Source organism: Budorcas taxicolor, chromosome 11 (assembly GCF_023091745.1).
Source record: "Budorcas taxicolor isolate Tak-1 chromosome 11, Takin1.1, whole genome shotgun sequence".
Taxonomy (NCBI): Eukaryota; Metazoa; Chordata; class Mammalia; order Artiodactyla; family Bovidae; genus Budorcas; species Budorcas taxicolor.
Genome location: NC_068920.1, coordinates 157281835 through 157299731, shown reverse-complemented (window position 1 = coordinate 157299731; position 17897 = coordinate 157281835). Strand labels below are relative to the sequence as shown.

The 17897-nt window shown below is 42.6% G+C and overlaps 1 protein-coding gene across 1 annotated transcript in view; it reads right to left on the bottom strand.

Moving 5' to 3' along the window:
• Positions 1 to 17897, bottom strand: part of GARNL3 (GTPase activating Rap/RanGAP domain like 3) — a 118807-nt gene that overhangs the window by 61950 nt on the left and 38960 nt on the right. Inside the window, exons 3-5 of the mRNA XM_052649136.1 lie at positions 11329 to 11428; positions 9589 to 9707; positions 943 to 1007 (exon numbers count right to left, since the gene is read on the bottom strand). Of these exons, the coding sequence (XP_052505096.1) occupies positions 943 to 1007; positions 9589 to 9707; positions 11329 to 11428 (284 nt within the window). The remainder of the gene's footprint in view (positions 1 to 942; positions 1008 to 9588; positions 9708 to 11328; positions 11429 to 17897) is intronic.

Here is a 17897-nt window from a genome sequence, read left to right as displayed (position 1 = left end):
AACTAAACTACCAGGCCACCAGGATAAGCTCTCAGAGTCACACAGGACTAGTGTGTGACATTAGTGGTTGACAGCCCAAGCCCTGGAGTCACATGGATCTAGGTTTAAATCCAAGCACTGTGGTTTACCAGCTGTGAGATCTCTGTCAAATCCCTTCACCTCTCTGAAGCTCCAATTCCTCCTATGTAGAGTAGTGGTAATAGGTGATAATAATAGATCTACTTTATAGAGCCAGCTTAAAGATTTCCTAAAACAATGCTTGTAAAACATTCAGCACAGTGCCTGACAAACAGAAGCTACTGTTACTGTAACATCTTAGCTGGTGACAAAGCACCAGGCTGATCTGAGTGGCCGCATTGCCAAGGGGAGGCTAACACCCGACATGGGGGAAAGAACAGAGGGAGGTGGAAAGGTGGGGGGCACGAGAAGCAGCTGAGTGCCGAGCAGTGAGCAGTTCCTTCCATTCATTTAGCTTTCTGTTTGGTGAAGCACGTTCTTCTCTGAGAAGCATTTGCTGACAGCTGAGTTTCTATTTCCAACAAGAAAAATGAAAGGAAAAAATATTTCTTGATTTTCTTCACAAAAATCAAAGTATTTGCACAGGTGCAGGAAAGAAACGGGCAACATATGCAGGACGGAAATGCTTGACAGCAAATTTCAGAACCAGCCAGACCTGGACTTGAGCCTCAGTTCCACTACACACCAGCTGTGGCTTTGTCCTCTTAGGCCTCCATTTCCTCATCTATAAAATGGAATAATAGTATACTACCTGCCCTACAGGGTTACTGTGACTACTGAATTAGGTACTGTGTGCCAAGTGCTTAGCAAAATGTCTAGTATATAGCCAAGGCCCAGGGAAATAACAAGCTGACATCAGAATGCTCATAGGATAAAACCCATTTATGAGAGCCTGCTGTTGGGTTTCTGCTCACACGTACTCACCTTAAGATGGACTTCACAGAAAGTGTTTTCGTGGGGCTGTAGGGAAGGCATATTTTCTGAGTACCCTAGAAAGTCAAAACAGCAAACCAGTGAGAAGCTTGGCAATCTCCATCCCTGGAAGAGTCTTACCTCGTCACATAAAAGAAACCCATGTCTAGTCTTGTTCACGTTTCTTCAAGCAGCATGTATATGAATAAATGTATCCTGCGTTGGAAAAATTCTTAATTAGGCTCAACAGCACTGGCTCAACAACACCCCCCATCCTTCCAACCCCTAGGCACTTATGCTTTAAGCATCTGGACTGCTGCTCTCAGGTGTCTCTGGCATTGTGATGAGCAGATAAGCTGCCTAAACCAGAGAAGGGGTTTGGCCTCTGAGCCAAGGACTGGATCAGCCTCAAAGATCAGAATAAGAAGACAGTCTCTATGTGTTCAAAAGGATGCAAATATGATTCCTCCAGGTCAAAAACTTTTCAAACTAGAAATCACCTGGCTCTTTCTGAGTTTTCATAATGTATACTTTGATATTTTTCTGTATTTACTTATTTAAAGTCTGTTTCCTCCTCTCTGAATGAGTACCCACTGTGACTATCTCATAGAAAGTACTCAGTCAATACTGGCTGAAGGAAAGGGACTGAAGGAGGGCTTGCCTGAATGGCTCAGTCCCACATCTAAGCACCCAGGACAGAAGAGGCTAGCCTCTTTATAATCTCCCGAAAGTGGCGGCTGCATGGCGCTGGAGCAGTAAGTGACTGAGAGGAGATACGCAACGTCCAAGGTCAGGAGCGAAGGCCATGAGGAGATACCCCACGTCCAAGGTAAGAGAAACCCCCGTAAGACAGTACATGCTGAGAGAGGGTATCAGAGGGCAGACAAACTGAAACCACAATCACAGAAAACTAGTTAACCTGATCATATGGACCACAGCTTTGTCTAACTCAATGAAACTAAGCCATGCCGTGTAGGGCCACCCAAGACGGATGGGTCATTGTGGAGAGTTCTGACAAAATGTGGTCCACTGGAGAAGGGAATGGCAAATCACTTCAGTATTCTTGCCTTGAGAATCCCATGAACAGTATGAAAAAGCAAAAAGATAGGACACTGAAAGAGGAACTCCCCAGGTCAGTAGGTGCCCAATATGCTACTGGAGATCAGTGGAGAAATAGAAATAACTCCAGAAAGAATGAAGGGACGGAGCCAACGCAAAAACAACACCCAGTTGTGGATGTGGCTGGTGATAGAAGCAAGGTCCAATGCTGTAAACAGCAATAATGCATAGGAACCTGGAATGTTAGGCCCATGAATCAAGGCAAATTGGAAGTAGTCAAACAGGAGACAGCAAGAGTGAACATTAACATTCTAGGAATCAACAAACTAAAATGGACTGGCATGGGTGAATTTAACTCAGATGACCATTATATCTACTACTGCAGACAGGAATCCCTCAGAAGAAATGAAGTAGCCATCCTGGTCAACAAAAGAGTCTGAAATGCAGTACTTGGATGCAATCTCAAAAATGACAGAATGATCTCTGCTTGTTTCCAAGGCAAACCATTCAATATCACGGTAATCCAAGTCTATGTCCCGACCAGTAATGCTGAAGAAGCTGAAGTTGAATGGTTCTATGAAGACCTACAAGATCTTTTAGAACTAACACCCAAAAAAGATGTCCTTTTCATTATAGGGGACTGGAATGCAAAAGTATGAAGTCAAGAAATACCTGGAGTAACAGGCAAATTTGGCCTTGGAGTACAGAATGAAGCAGGGCAAAGGCTAATAGAGTTTTGCCAAGAGAACACACTGGTCATAGAAAACACCACCTTCCAACAACACAAGAGAAGACTCTACACATGGACATCAACAGATGGCCAACACTGAAATCAGATTGATTATATTCTTTGCAGCCAAAGATGGAGAAGTTCTATATAGTCAGCAAAAACAAGACCAGGAGCTGAGTGTGGCTCGGATCATGAACTCCTTATTGCCAAATTCAGACTTAAATTGAAGAAAGCAGGGAGAACCACTAGACCACTCAGGTATGACCGAAATCAAATCCCTTATGATTATACAGTCATCGTGAAGTCGCTCAGTCATGTCCGACTCTTTGTGACCCCATGGACTATAGCCCACCAGGCTCCTCCATCCATGGAATTTTCTAGGCAAGAGAACGGGAGTGGGTTGCCATTTCCTTCTCCAGGGGATCTTCCCAACCCAGGGATTGAACCCGGGTCTCCCGCATTGCAGGCAGACGCTTTACTGTCTGAGCCACCAGGGAATAGCTACAGACGATTATACAGTAGAAGTGAGAAATAGATTTAAGGGACTAGATCTGATAGACAGAGTGCCTGATGAACTATGGATGGAGGTTCGTGACATTGTACAGGAGACAGGGATCAAGATCATCCCCAAGAAAAAAAAAATGCAAAAAAGCAAAATGGCTGTCTGGGGAAGCCTTACAAATAGCTGTGAAAAGAAGAGAAGTGAAAAGCAAAGGAGAAAACGAAAGAAATACCCGTTCGAATGCATCATTCCAAAGAATAGCAAAGAGAGATAAGAAAGCCTTCCTCAGTAGTCAGTGCAAAGAAACAGAGGAAAATAATAGAATGGGAGAGACTAGCGATCTCTTTAAGAAAATTAGAGATACCAAGGGAACATTTTCATGCAAAGATGGGCTCAGTAAAGGACAGAAATGGCATGGACCTAACAGAAGCAGAAGATATTAAGAAGAGGTGGCAAGAATACACAGGAGAACTGTACAAAAAAGATCTTCACGACCCAGATGATCACGATGGTGTGATCACTCACCTAGAGCCAGACATCCTGGGCTATGAAGTCAAGGGCCTTAGGAAGCATCACTACGAACAAAGCTAGTGGGGGTGATAGAGCTAGTAGAGGATTTGAGCTGTTTCAAATCCTGAAAGATGATGCTGTGAAAGTGCTGCACTCAATATGCCAGCACATTTGGAAAACTCAGCAGTGGCCACAGGACTGGAAAAGGTCAGTTTTCATTCCAACCCCGAAGAAAGGCAATGCCAAAGAATGCTCAAACTACCGAACAGTTGCACTCATCTCACACGCTAGCAAAGTAATGCTCAAAATTCTCCAAGCCAGGCTTCAAAATACATGAACCGTGAACTTCCAGATGTTCAAGCTGGTTTTAGAAAAGACAGAGGAACCAGAGATCAAATTGCCAACATCCACTGGATCATCGAAAAAGCAAGAGAGTTCCAGAAAAACATCTATTTCTGCTTTCTTGACTATGCCAAAGCCTTTGACTGTGTGGATCACAATAAACTGTGGAAAATTCTGAAAGAGATGGGAATACCAGACCACCTGACTTGCCTCTTGAGAAATCTGTATAAAGGTCAGGAAGCAACAGTTAGAACTGGACATGGAACAACAGACTGGCTCCAAATAGGAAAAGGTGTACATCAAGGCTGTATATTGTCACCCTGCTTATTTAACTTCTATGCAGAGTACTTCATGAGAAACGCTGGGCTGGAAGAAGCACAAGCTGGAATCAAGATTGCCGGAAGAAATATCAATAACCTCAGATATGCAGACGACACCACCCTTATGGCAGAAAGTGAAGGACTAAAGAGACTCTTGATGAAAGTGAAACAGGAGAGAGAAAAAGTTGGCTTAAAGCTCAACATTCAGAAAACAAGGATCATGACATCTGGTCCCATCACTTCATGGGAAATAGATGGGGAAACAGTGGAAACAGTGTCAGACTTTATTTTTTGGGGCTCCAAAATCACTGCAGATGGTGACTGCAGCCATGAAATTAAAAGACGCTTACTCCTTGAAAGGAAAGTTATGACCAACCTAGACAGCATAGTCAAAAGCAGAGACATTACTTTGCCCACAAAGGTCTGTCTAGTCAAGGTTATGATTTTTCAGTAGTCATGTATGGATGTGAGAGTTGGACTGTGAAGAAAGCTGAGTGCCTAAGAATTGATGCTTTTGAACTGTGGTGTTGGAGAAGACTCTTCAGAGTCCCTTGGACTGCAAGGAGATCTAACCAGTCCATCCTAAAGGAGATCAGTCCTGGGTGTTCATTGGAAGGACTGATGTTGAAGCTGAAATTTCAACTTTGGCTACCTGATGCAAAGAGCTGACTCATTTGAAAGGACCCTGATGCTGGGAAACACTGAGGGCAGGAGGAGAAGGGGATGACAGAGGATGAGATGGTTAGATGGCATTGCCAACTCAATGGACATGAGTTTGGGTAAACTCCGGGAGTTGGTGATGGACAGGGAGGCCTGGCGTGCTGTAGTCCATGGGGTCGCAAAGAGTCAGACATGACTGAGTGACTAAACTGAACTGAACTGAACAGATTTATAATTTGCAAAGGATTTATACTACATGTTTATTTAGTGAAAGAGATTATGACGTGGTCCACATGTAAAATTCCCTTTTTAACTCTAGAAGAGTCTGCCTGCCAGTGCAGGAGATGCAGGAGACACAGCTTCTATCCGTGGGTCAAGAAGATCCCCTGGGAGAGGAAATGGCAACCCACTCCAATATTCTTGCCTGGAGAATCCCATGGACAGAGGAGCCTGGTGGGCTACAGTCCACGGGGGTCACAGAGTCAGGCATGATTGAAGTGACCAAGCGTACAGCACCATGGAATACGGAGGGAGGATTCAGCCCAGCCTGGATGCTGGTAACATCACCATGAGCTGCCAACACAGATGTGAAGCCCAGGGCTCGTGGGATTGTGACTCTATTTTTCTTCACGACAAAGAGGTAAAGCTCTTCTTCTCCATCAGCTTTGTTTTGTGGCTTTCCAGGGTCACTCTCCAAGAAAAAACACCTTCCAGTCTATGTTTTCAGTGGAACAAACGCACAGGGAAAGTCAAGTACAAGTGCATATCCGGCTATACTAAGTGAGCACAGGAGGATACGTGCATGCGTGTCAACATCAACCCATTTACCTAGCCTGGGTGTGTGGGTGTGGGTGTGTGTGTGTGTGTGTGTGTGTGTGTGTGGGTGTGTGGGTGTGTGTGTGTGATGTCAAGAAGGACACTGCAGATGGAATTGTTACAAGGGTGAATCATTTTTTTCCTTTGCGTTTGGAAAGAACACATCCAGAGATGCGTGAGACAGTTTCGAGCAGGGTTTATACATTTAGCTGTGTTTCTGTTAAACTGGAGAATGTGAGCTCAAGGGAAGAGGGAGGGAGCATTGAGTCACCTGCATCTTTGGATTCCCCACAGCCTCCAGCACTGGTCCTGGGCCAGCACGGGCTCAGTAACTCACCCCCATGCTGACATCCTGCTTTGAAGTGTTCAGCTCCTCACTGCTCTGCAGTGGGCAGCGAACACCTACCCAGCCCTGCAAGATTCAGGGCTGAGAGAAGAGTTCTGGATTTGGGCGCTGGCACTACTTAGAGGGGGTCGAATGCTCCTTCTGCCCATCCTATCTAATTCCATGGTGGTCCCAGGTCTCAATCCCACCTCCCTGACTTCTCTCACCATCCTTCTGACTGTCCCCCGCCCCTCCCTCAACTCTCTACGTGGCCAGTTCCCTTGCATCCTCTGGGTCTCTTGAACATCAGCTCCTCAGGAGACCTCCCTGGAGGAGCTTGCTTTGGCAGCCTCCCATATCATTCTGTCTTAATTTCCTTCAAGCGCTTACACAACTTATAAGGTAATCTAGACACTATCTTTAGAAATTAAAATAAGCAAAACTTTCCCTTGCATGTGCCCTACTCTTCCTCCCCAGAACCTGGCAACCTTCCCAGCGAGAAGGTGAAGGGACAGCTACTTCCTGAGGGAAGAAGACAGGATTGAGAAAGTCTTATTCCAGGCGGAGGCAGCACCAGTGTGGCATGACCCCTGGCTCCTGAAAGGGAGATGGAAGGAAGAAAGAAGGAAGACAGGCAAGTGGAGGGGTTAGGCCCTGGGGCCCTGGGTGCCTGCCTCCTGGGGACAGACCTGGATGGGGGTGGGGTGGAGAGGCCGAAAGGACATCAAGGTAAGGCCTGGAGGCACCTGAACTAGTGCTCACTTCCCAGACATGGCCTTCCAGAGGATGTTCATGTATAACCTGTTTGAACACCCTGAGGGGCAGTAACTCAGTAGCTTCAGGCATGGCTGATCAACAAGATTAGATACTGGAGATGAAGGCTCTGGCCCCTCCCCTTCTGGCCCCGGGCCGAGAGGCTGGAGCACTTTCAGAAGGCGCAGAGACCTGGGATCAGGTCAGAGGGTTCATGCATTTGGTGACTTCACTACAAGGAGCAAGTGGCCAGGACAAGGACTTCACGGACAGGTGCTCTCCAATGACCCCCCTAAAAGTCAAGAGATTAGCTACATCACAGAGGTTGCTCCTCTACAACAGAAACCAGAAAGAACCCAGAGGGTCCTGGGTGGACCTCCGGCCACTGTGAGGTCTCAGAAACCCTCTCTTCTCGTACCCAAATATCACTTTCAAGAGGAACAGGGTTAGTGGACAGAAATCCGAAAGGCTGATTATTTGTCCAGAAGAGACAGTCATCCAAGGAGAATGTTTAAGCCAGAAGAGACTGGAATACTGTAGTAGGCAAGCATAAAATAAGTAAGTGGAGGAGGACAGAAAACAGCCTTTTTCTGCAGAAGATAAGAGGCTTTGGACGAAGGCACCCTCACTTCTCAGCAGGGAGCTAAGGAGAAGAGATGATCATGTACACTCTTGGGGAAAACTGGCACATGTTCCCCAGCATTTTCTTCTAAAACTGTCATTCAAATTTGGTTCAAGAGCAGCCATGCTGACGGCGAAACTGACCTCAATCGCACTGGCATGGGGGGAGTGGTAAGGCCAAAACTGCAGGACATAATTCATGAGTAAGATCTAACTTAATTTTATATCAGATTTTTACCTTAAACCTGCTTAAAATTTTCTGAAACATAGATGTTTATATAAATAGCAGCAATAGAGTACACTGGTTAAGCTGGACTTCGTTAGTCATTAATCATCTCATTAACATATTCAACAGATATTTTTTGAGCTCCTCCTATGTACCAGGCACTGGGCTTGCTGCTAGGGATACTGAGGACAAAGCAGTTAAGTCCCCTCCTTTCATGGAGCTCACAGTCTAGGGAGAGTGACCGCACGAGTCGAAGAATGACATGTAGGATTCACTGGGCACAGTGACGACAGCTCTGGGCCCTGGGTTCTGCCTGGTCTGCCACCTACTGGCATGTAGCCTTGGCCATGTTGGTTAAGCTCCCTAAATTGTAATAAAACCTATGTATTTGGAGGACTTAGCTAGCATATAGTAAGTGCTCAGTAAGTGTTAGATTTCACTGTTATTACTATTTTTAATCATCACAAGAAGTTCCTAGCCACAGTTTGTAGTGGTTACTGGAAATTCTTTTTGGGCTTTTTGAAGTTGCTACTTTATTGCTCTATATGTATGCATGTGTGCAAAATGTGTACATGTGTATAAAAATTGCTGTTCTTTTAAGTTTCTGTTATGTCTTTTCTAAAAAGATCTACATAGCAATTTTGATATCCTATGTAGCTGAGACAAAAATCAGCATGTGATTATTTAAATACTGGATTTCAACAAAGGTACCCATCAAGTGGGAATACCAAATAAGAGAACTAACATTTTCTAAGTGTGGATTGTTTTATTGCTTGTAAAATTATATGCTGTACTCACCAATCCAAGAATAAAATGTTTTAACCTTCAGGCATCTAACCAGTTTACGATTTGATGACTTGGGACACTGGGTAAATTTTCAAGATCTCACTTAATGTAGTCTTGTTAGTACTCATCATTCTGTCAGCTACAACCCAGAACTTTCCCTGCTTTACAAAGAAGAAAGTGGAGGCGCAGAGGGCATGAGAAATCTTCTCAAATCCAACCCAAATGAACTTGTTACTGAGGTTTTTTTTTTAACCCTACTTTGCTTAACTCCAATGCTTTGCTCTTTCCAGGGTCCATATTATCTCTAAAAATTTCGCTGAGAAGCAAAGAAAAAAAGACCAAGAGAAGCAGAAAAGGTAAAAGATGAAAGACAGAGGTCAAATATAAGAATTACTAGAAAAAAAAATCAGAACAGGAAAAGAAGCAACACTAATGAACATAGGAAAACTTCCTGTGCTAAAGAAAGACCTGTGTCCTTGAGCTGAAAGGGTCTGCTTTCAGCTCAGTCCAGAGCCCACCGTGCGCAGCAGGTATTTGTTAAATCTCAGGTTGCTTTTCTACCTCGTGATACTGATGAAAGGAGCTAAGCCTCTAAGAAATCCTAGGAGCACAGCTGATTCAGCGGTTGAGACTGGCTGGTGGAAACAGGGGTCCCCCAGGGACTGGGCCTGTGTAAGAGTATTATACTCCACTAAATTTTATTTATTTTAGTTGACGGTGAGTCAGCTTATCACTTTCAGTACCATAACAGCAAAGGTTAACACAGTCCTGTATTCCCAGAGGGCAGAGACTGAGGGGGAGGTACATGTCTGCTTAGTGGCTTACATAGGAAAAGCTGATGTTCAACTCAGAGCATGAAGGTCTCTCCTGTGAAACTCAGAGCAAGGTTTCTCCTGAGAATAATCCTCAATAGGCCCCCTCAAAAATCCTTGTAGGAAAAAAGCCAACAACGACACTGATTAAACTCTGGAGTGGTGCTGAAACTCCAGGGGCAGGTCAGACACTCACTGTTTTCCTCCAAAGGATCGCACGGTATTGAGGGACACGCTGATTGTTTTGGTCAGAGAGGGTCACGGACAGGAAGAAGGGGCTCTTCTCGGCATCGTTTCCAATGTAGTTCTGATGGACTGGAAAAGAGGCAGATTCAGAATGTGAAAACGCAGCTGGCTCCTCTGGGTGCTGGGAGCAGTGGGCGTTGCAGGTGGAAGCCAGCCCTTCCCACAGGATCAGAGAATGGTAATCTTCAGCCCAGCTCAGGACAGAACCTGGCGACTCTATCCTAATCATGCTTTCCAGGTCCCCCTGCTAGGGATGGGCTCAGGAATGAACATGTGACCCCTTCTGGCCAGTGAGACAAGGGAAGAAGTGTGTCAAGGGGTTTCTGAAAAGGCTTCCTCACTGCCGAAGATAGCCTTCCTTTTTCCCTTGGAGATGGTGGTGTCTAGAAGTGATGCCTGGAAGTACTGCAACCATCTTGTCGCTCTGAGGAGGGCCAGCACAGACGACATCACTGAGCCTCTGACTTCAGCAACCCCAGAGCCTGCCCTGCCCCTGGTCTCTGTTCTCTCCCTTGAAATTAAAGCCAGCTGAGGCAACTGAAGGCACCCAAACTGATGGCACCACTTTTCTCACAAGTTCTCACCACTCCAGGCAAAGGCTTTCAAGTAATTGGGAAGATAGCAACTTTCACTCCATTTCTTTCTTTATAAAGAAATATGTTTTGCCAAATAAATGAACCTAGAATAATACAGTGTCTGATTTTTAAAAAGATATCATTTAGGTCCAATTAAATAGCTCAAGTATCACACCTTCTACAAACAAATCAATAAAAATAAATTAATGAGTTAGCCTGATAAGCAATTTCTTCAACTCATTTCTAATCCTGCCATAGTGATTACTCTTCCATTCTCGCTACCATCTGTTGCTAACCATGCTCCTGTTTTCATCTTTCCATGTATGATCACATGAGTCCTTCATGTCAAAATGTACACCACTATTCATGACAGAGTTCTTGGTATGTGCCAGGCACCAGGCTTACTGTGCCTCACTGACACTTCTGTTCAAACCTCCTAGGCATATATATATACACTAGTAACATCCTTGCTTTAAAGATAAGGAAATTAAGACTCAGAGAAGTGGGAGTAACTGGTATAGGGTCCTATATGGATAATACCAGCCCCAGGAATCAGTCTGTAGTCCCGAGGGCAGGGATTATAACTACCTTTGCCAGAGCACAGTGCCTGGCACATGGCAGGTAACAAAGAAACCCTGGTCCCCAGAACCTATAGCATAATGCCTCTCTGTTCTGTATTGGCCCTGGAGCTCAGGGAATCGTTTCTCTCCTCATTACCTTGAATCAAGTGTTCAAGACCCACTGCAAACTGAGGACAGGCCTTATTAAGTCTGAAGTTGCTTGTGCCCTGCAAATTTTTCTCATCTTGCAAATCACTTATTCAGACTACTTAATCCTCTGTAACTCCCCAGGGACAAAAACAACTGGCAAAAACTTAAATTAAAAAATTAAAAATATAAGTAACAAATTTAAAACTGAGAAAATCTGCTAGGGCTGAGACTCTGAATCGAATCTTCAAATCTATAGAGGTTACAACTGACCTTGAAATGAAGTGCCCTAACCTCAGTATCCTCTAATCCAATAAGTTTCACATATACAGGGTACCAGAAATTACACTGACACTAATTTTCACTCTGAATATCCTTTCTTCCCAACCACTGGAATGGCATAATTACCTTGTCCTAAAAAATACTTGAAATACCATCTGGTGTGGTATTCTGGGTTCTCTAAGTGCACGTCTGTCCTTCGCCAAGTACCTGGCAGAGCAGTTGCGTTCTGTAATGGAACAAAGTTATGTCATTAAGAGACTTAGAAAGTAAGCAAGGTAGCAATGAACCAGATGCCAAAGAAGCAGAAAAGTCACTGTTAAAAGCTTACGAACAGGGCTGTAACCACATGTTCTTATTAGAAAAGACACCCAGTCTAAACCTACATCATATAAATTTTCTGGAAGTCCTTGGGGTGGAGGAAAAAACACCAGGTGAACCAGTAAGCTAGGCGACTTCTAACTTAAATATAACTTGAATTGAAAGTTTTTTTCCTTTCTGGTACGAAGCTTCCAGGATATCTGGAAGCTAGTGCCCCCTAGGGGCAGGCCCTTCTGATTGTTATCCCTGTAACAGGCACATTTCACCTGGAAAACATCCTGGCATCTTATCTGTGTTCATATTTTTTGTAACATTTTAAAAAATTATCACAAGTAACTCAATTGATATGGAAAATGTGGATAAACATAGTGAATAATCTGAATAATTTGTCCAAAAATAATCATTATGATTGACTTGATACAGTTCCTTCTAATTTTTTCCCAACATTTTCTTACCAAAATGGAATCATACTGAATGTACAGTTTGAAACTCCACTGACATCTCTGTTGCACCATGTGCCAGACTACTGGCAGATTCTTTTCTCATTCTGACATGTCTCTAGAGATTTACTAGACATTTGTGGTCAGTGGTACGTTCTTTATCATGCAGAAGTTCCCTTCAATTCCAAGTTTATAAAGAGTCTTTTCTGAGAAATGGATATTGAATTTTATTAAAAGCTTTTTTGGGGCAATGATTAAGCAAATAGGTTAAATGGGAAAAATCACAGTAATGTAATGAATTACCCTAATGGCTCTTCTGATACTGAATCATTCTTAGATTTCTGGAATACACCCTTCTAGGTATTCTTCTGATACAGTTACTGTTAGATTTTTTTAAACGGCTATGTATCATATTTATTAGATGAATCTATAGGTTTCTTTTCTGTATGTATTTCTGGCATGCCTTCAGGGTTACATTACTTTATAATGTAAGTCAGGATGCTTTCTATCTTGCTCACTGTTCTGGAAATACTGATATTCACGGAAAAGAGCTCTACATGCCAGGTCCTAGGCCACACACTTTACGTACATCACCTCCATAGTGTCTCCACCAACTCATGAAACAGAGTTGATTTTAGCCCCCTACTTTCAGACAAGGAAATTGAGGCTTAGAGAGGCTAAGTATGTTGCCTAAGGTGGCAGAGATAATAAGCAGTGGAGCTGAAACAGAAATCAAATCCAATGTCAGAATTTTTTCTTTTTAAAAATCTTAACCATTACATCATCTTCTTCATGCTCTATTTAATGTTTTGCCTTTTTAATCTATCAAGGGGTAAAAAGTAGGCTAAAATTTCACATATATATATACATATATATACATATACATATATATACATATATATATACATATACATACACCGAGGTGTGCCAGTTGGTAAAGAATACGCTTGCTAATGTAGGAGACACAAGAGATGTGGGTTTGAGCTCTGGGTAGGAAATATCCCCTGGAGTAGGAAATGGCAACCTACTCCAGTATTCTTGCCTGGAAAATTCCATAGACAGGGGAGCCTAGTAGGCTATATTTCATGGGGTTTCAAAAAATCAGGCATAATTGAGCACACACACACATCCACACCCATATATATAACTTTCTATTTGGCAATAATTTTAAACTTACATAAAAACTGCAAGAATAAGAAGAGTGCAAAAAGCATCTGTCTGCCCTTTACCACATTTACCTACTGCTAATATTTTACCCAATTACCCACTTGTTCACTACTTTCTCTCCCTCTACACACACACACACACACACACACACACACACACACACACACTTTTTCTGAATCATTTAAGACAGTTGCATAAATAATAGCCCTTTATTCTTAAATACCTCAATGTGTATTTCCCAAGAAGAAGAATATCTTTTTACATAACCCACGATATGGCTTTATCAACAATTGTAAATGTAGCCTTGATATAATCCTTTAATCTACCATCTGTACTCCAGTTTTGTCAATTGACTCAACAATGTTGCTTGAAGCACTTTCATTTGATTGTCACGTCTCTTTAGACTCCTTTAATCTGGAACTTCTCCATAGGTTTTCTTTGTCGTTTATGACACTGACATTTCTGAAGAATGCAGCACACACATACGTCTTATTTTTCTTTTTTTTAATAAAGCACTCCTCGTTTGGGGTTTGTATGATGTTTCTCTATGATTAGATTCAGGTGATGCTTGCTTGGTTGGACTACAACATAAGCAAGGATTGTCCTTCTCAGCGGATCAGATTTCAGGATGTCCATCTGTTTCTCATTGGTGACAGTAATGTTGATCACCTGCCCAAAATGTTGCCTCTCAGTTTTGACCTTCTGGTGTGATTCGAGAAGAGCATATAATTGGATTTTGTTCCTCATAGAATCTCTGGCTGATTCATTGTCAACAGTTATTCGTTTTATAACCCTAAACCACAGGCAGTGCTCCTGGTCCACAGCTCTCTTCACTGTGCCACCGTGTAGCAGGCAGCTATGACATCACCTGGAGTCCAGCAGCCAGCCTCAGGCATCATCTGACCAGACATCGGTGGGGTCCAGCTAAGGCAACTAGCCTTACACCGTCAGACCCACAGGGTATGGTGTCATGGTTCCAAGGCCCTGGATCCTAGAAAGCATCAGCAGAGCCTGGAGAGGAGACTCTTCAGTCACCAGGACACTTAAGCCTCTGGAACCTCCAACACTTGCATGGCTCAGAGAGCTTCTTCAGCATCCCCAGTGATTTCTTATGGGCATTGAGAATCAATGCTCTATACCAAGGGTTCTAACAGAACCCAGAGGGAGCATGAACTTGGTTGGGGAAAAAAAAATCTTTCTTTTCCCTAGCTTTCAACTAAAATTCAGCATTTCATTCAATAATGAACATATGCAAAAAATAAAAGTAGGATAACCTTCTGCTTGATAACCATGTCACCAAAAAAAAAAAAAAAAGGAAAAATCACAGATACTTTCAGAACTCATCCCAGTGAGTGCAGATATCTCAAAATACTGTTGATGCCATTCCCTGCTCAAAATTACAACAGTTATGAGATCTGCTGCTGAATTTGTTAATGTATTCATTGAAAAGCATGTATATTACAGTATTATAATTAGGTTTAAAAGTAATTTTGATAACTATTTCAATACAACTGTTTTCCTTTGTAATTCCATGTATCTTGTTTCAAGCATAAAAGAAATATTATTCTGAGAAGGGGGTTCAAAGGCAGAGGGTAGAAAATGTCCTCCAACTCTAGACCTTCTGCAGCCCTGAATCTGCAGACTTGCCTCCTAGAGCTCTGAGTGTTGGCACCAGCGGAGTGGAATAATGCAGGTGAGGCAAGAGGCAGCATGCTCCTGGGAGTGAGAGATGGGACTCTGGCCAGTGTCATACCCCAAACCTCTATTGAGTACAAACTGTCAATCATGAGTTCTTTTTTTAATGATCAAAAAGATACCTATTTAACTTTCATCTTCACAGAATACTAAACTAAACTGGGGAAAAACCCAACACCCAAAAAGTTGTGAGTCTCACAGAGCAAGACACTTCCTGCCCCTTGTTAAAAGCACATATTATGAGGTGTAAAGACAAGAAAACATGCAGGAACTGACAAAAGAAATGGAGGCTAAGCAGAAAACAAAAAAATTCCTCTGCTCAGGATCCCAGAAAAAAGACTCTGAAAACCAGTTCCAATACCTGATAAGCAGCAGCAATAGACAGGAAAGTGCACAACTCTTTAGTGTAGAGTGAAATGATTTTCAAATATATATATATATCGGAGAAGGCAATGGCACCCCACTCCAGTACCCTTGCCTGGAGAATCCCAGGGATGGGGGAGCCTGGTGGGCTGCCGTCTATGGGGTCGCACAGAGTCGGACACGACTGAAGTGACTTAGCAGCAGCAGTCTATATATGTGTGTGTACATATATACACACACACACACACACACACACACACACATATCCTTGTGGGCTTCGAAGTTGGCATTAGTGGTAAAGAAACTGCCTGCCAATGCAGGAGATGCAAGAGATGTGGATCTAATTTCTGGGTCAGGAAGATCCCCTGGAGGAGGGCATGGCAACCCACTCCAGTATCCTTGCCTGGAAAATCTCATGGACAGGGGAGTCTGGTGGGCTACAGTACATGGGGTCTCAAAGAGTTGGACAGGACAGAGCACGCATGCACATATACCTTTTGTAACTACCTGATCAAGACAGAGAACCTTTTCAGTATCCTAGAAGGTTCCTTCATGCATTTTCCCAGTCAACACTCAATCACACTCTGAAAGGTAAGCACTATTGTGACTTTTATCACCATAGACTAGTTTTACTTACTCTTGAACTTCATGGAAATGAAATCATATCATCTGTATTCATTTGAGTCAGGTCCTTTGTTCTTAGACCTTATGTGTGTGACATTCACTTTATCCGTGAAGCAGTTCTTGCCTCACTGCTACACAGCAGTCCACGTATGAACTCCAAAATTCATGTATTTACTTTCCAGTTGATGGACATATGAATATTTTCCAGTTTTTGGTAATTAAGAATAAAGCCATGAGAGTGACTTCCCTGGTGGTCTAATGGTTAGGACTCTGTGCTTCCAGTGCAGGGGCCACAGGTCAGGGAACTAAAGATCCTACATGTGCCACATGGTGTGGCCAAATTAAAAAATAAATAAAACTCACACACAGAAAAGAATAAAGCCACAGTGAACTCTCTTTTCTGTTGGGTGTACATCCTGGGACCCAGAGGATACAGACATTCAGTTTGAGTAGATACTATCAACAGTCTCCAAGAGAAAGGCACCAATTTACAAAATTAGCAATAAATAGAAGAGTTCCAGTTGTTCCACGTTCTCTGATCAACTCTGAGCAGTTCAGTGCTTTAAATTTTAGTGGTTTTAGAGTGGGTGTGCATGTGTGCCTGCTACGTCGCTTCAGTCATGTCCGACTCCTTGTGACTCTACTGTAGAGTCACTGTAGAGAACTGTAGCTTGCCAGGCTCCTCTGTCCATGGATTCCCCAGGCAAGAATACTGGAGCGGGTTGCCATGCTTTCCTCCAGGGGATGTTCCCAACCCAGGGATCAAACCCACGTCTCTTATGTCTCCTGCACTGGCAGGCAAATTCTTTGCCATTACCGCCCTGGAATGGGTGTAGTAGTACCCAACTGTTGTTTTCGTTTTACAATAAATTTTAACTATTTTAAGTATGACCTAAATTTTAGAGAAGATTCCAAAGATACAGAAAATCTTACAGCACTTCAAGGTGACAATGAAACATTATTTACTTGATATCAATCAAAAAGAAAGTTAGGAGGAAATATTCCGATGAATACATTTATCAGACAGCTAAACTTTAACATTGCAAATACCCATACTAATTGTATCCCTTTTTAGATAATCATTTGCTAGAAGGTATTGTGGAGTAATTAACTCAAATTCTTCTATACTGCAGACTTGCCTGAACACCTCCACAGGGTTGAATGAGTCTTGAGACTGAGTCATTTCTGCATTAGATTCCAAAGCCCACAAAAGCTCCTTGTTGTGTTCCTTGTTTTGTTTTGTTTAACCACATATACTTGTGGGACGTGAAGGACGATGACTGTATATGGCCAAGATACTGTGAGGAGAACTTAATCAAAATCCATGTGTAATACCCCCGTTTTATCTGAATGCTCTCTAATATTTGACTTTAAGCAGGGAGTCCACATAACACAAGCACTCCAACTACAAATGAGAGCCATAGTTTCATATGATGCCCGTCATTTTTCAGAGTCCTTTCTAGAATGAGTTTAATTAAGAGCGAATGTTTTAAAACTGACTTTCCCTCACTTTCTAGGCTAAATTGCAAAAGAACACTGGCAATAAAAAGGTGGATCTTTAAAATAATAAATTAAAAAATGTCGACCTGCAAATATAAATATAAGTTGGTTGAAGAAAGTGAAATCACATGAAATTAAAATCCTTTCTTTCTCCCAACCCCCATGTCCTAATCTACTTTCTTTCCCTATAATAACCGTGTCAACAGATTGGTTTGGATAGTTTCAGGTCCTTTTATGCATTTACAAAAATGTGTTTATACATATGCGCATACACTCACATACATACATATGTACATAGACACACATAATCTGCTTTCATAAATGGGGCAGTATTATAGATACTACACTGAAACTTTTTTCCCTAAGAAAAAATCTTAGATTCCTGTCAGTACCTACAGATCTACCTTGTTCTTTTTAACAACTACATAGCTTTTTAAAAAAATTAAACACTTCAGTTGAATATAGATGTAAAACCTATGTAAACATAAAAGGGCCTAAAGTAAAAGGTTAAGGTCCTCTAACTTCTTCCCTGACCTCCCATTTCCACTCCAGAAGCAATTACTATTAAATTCTAAGGTGTCCCTTTGG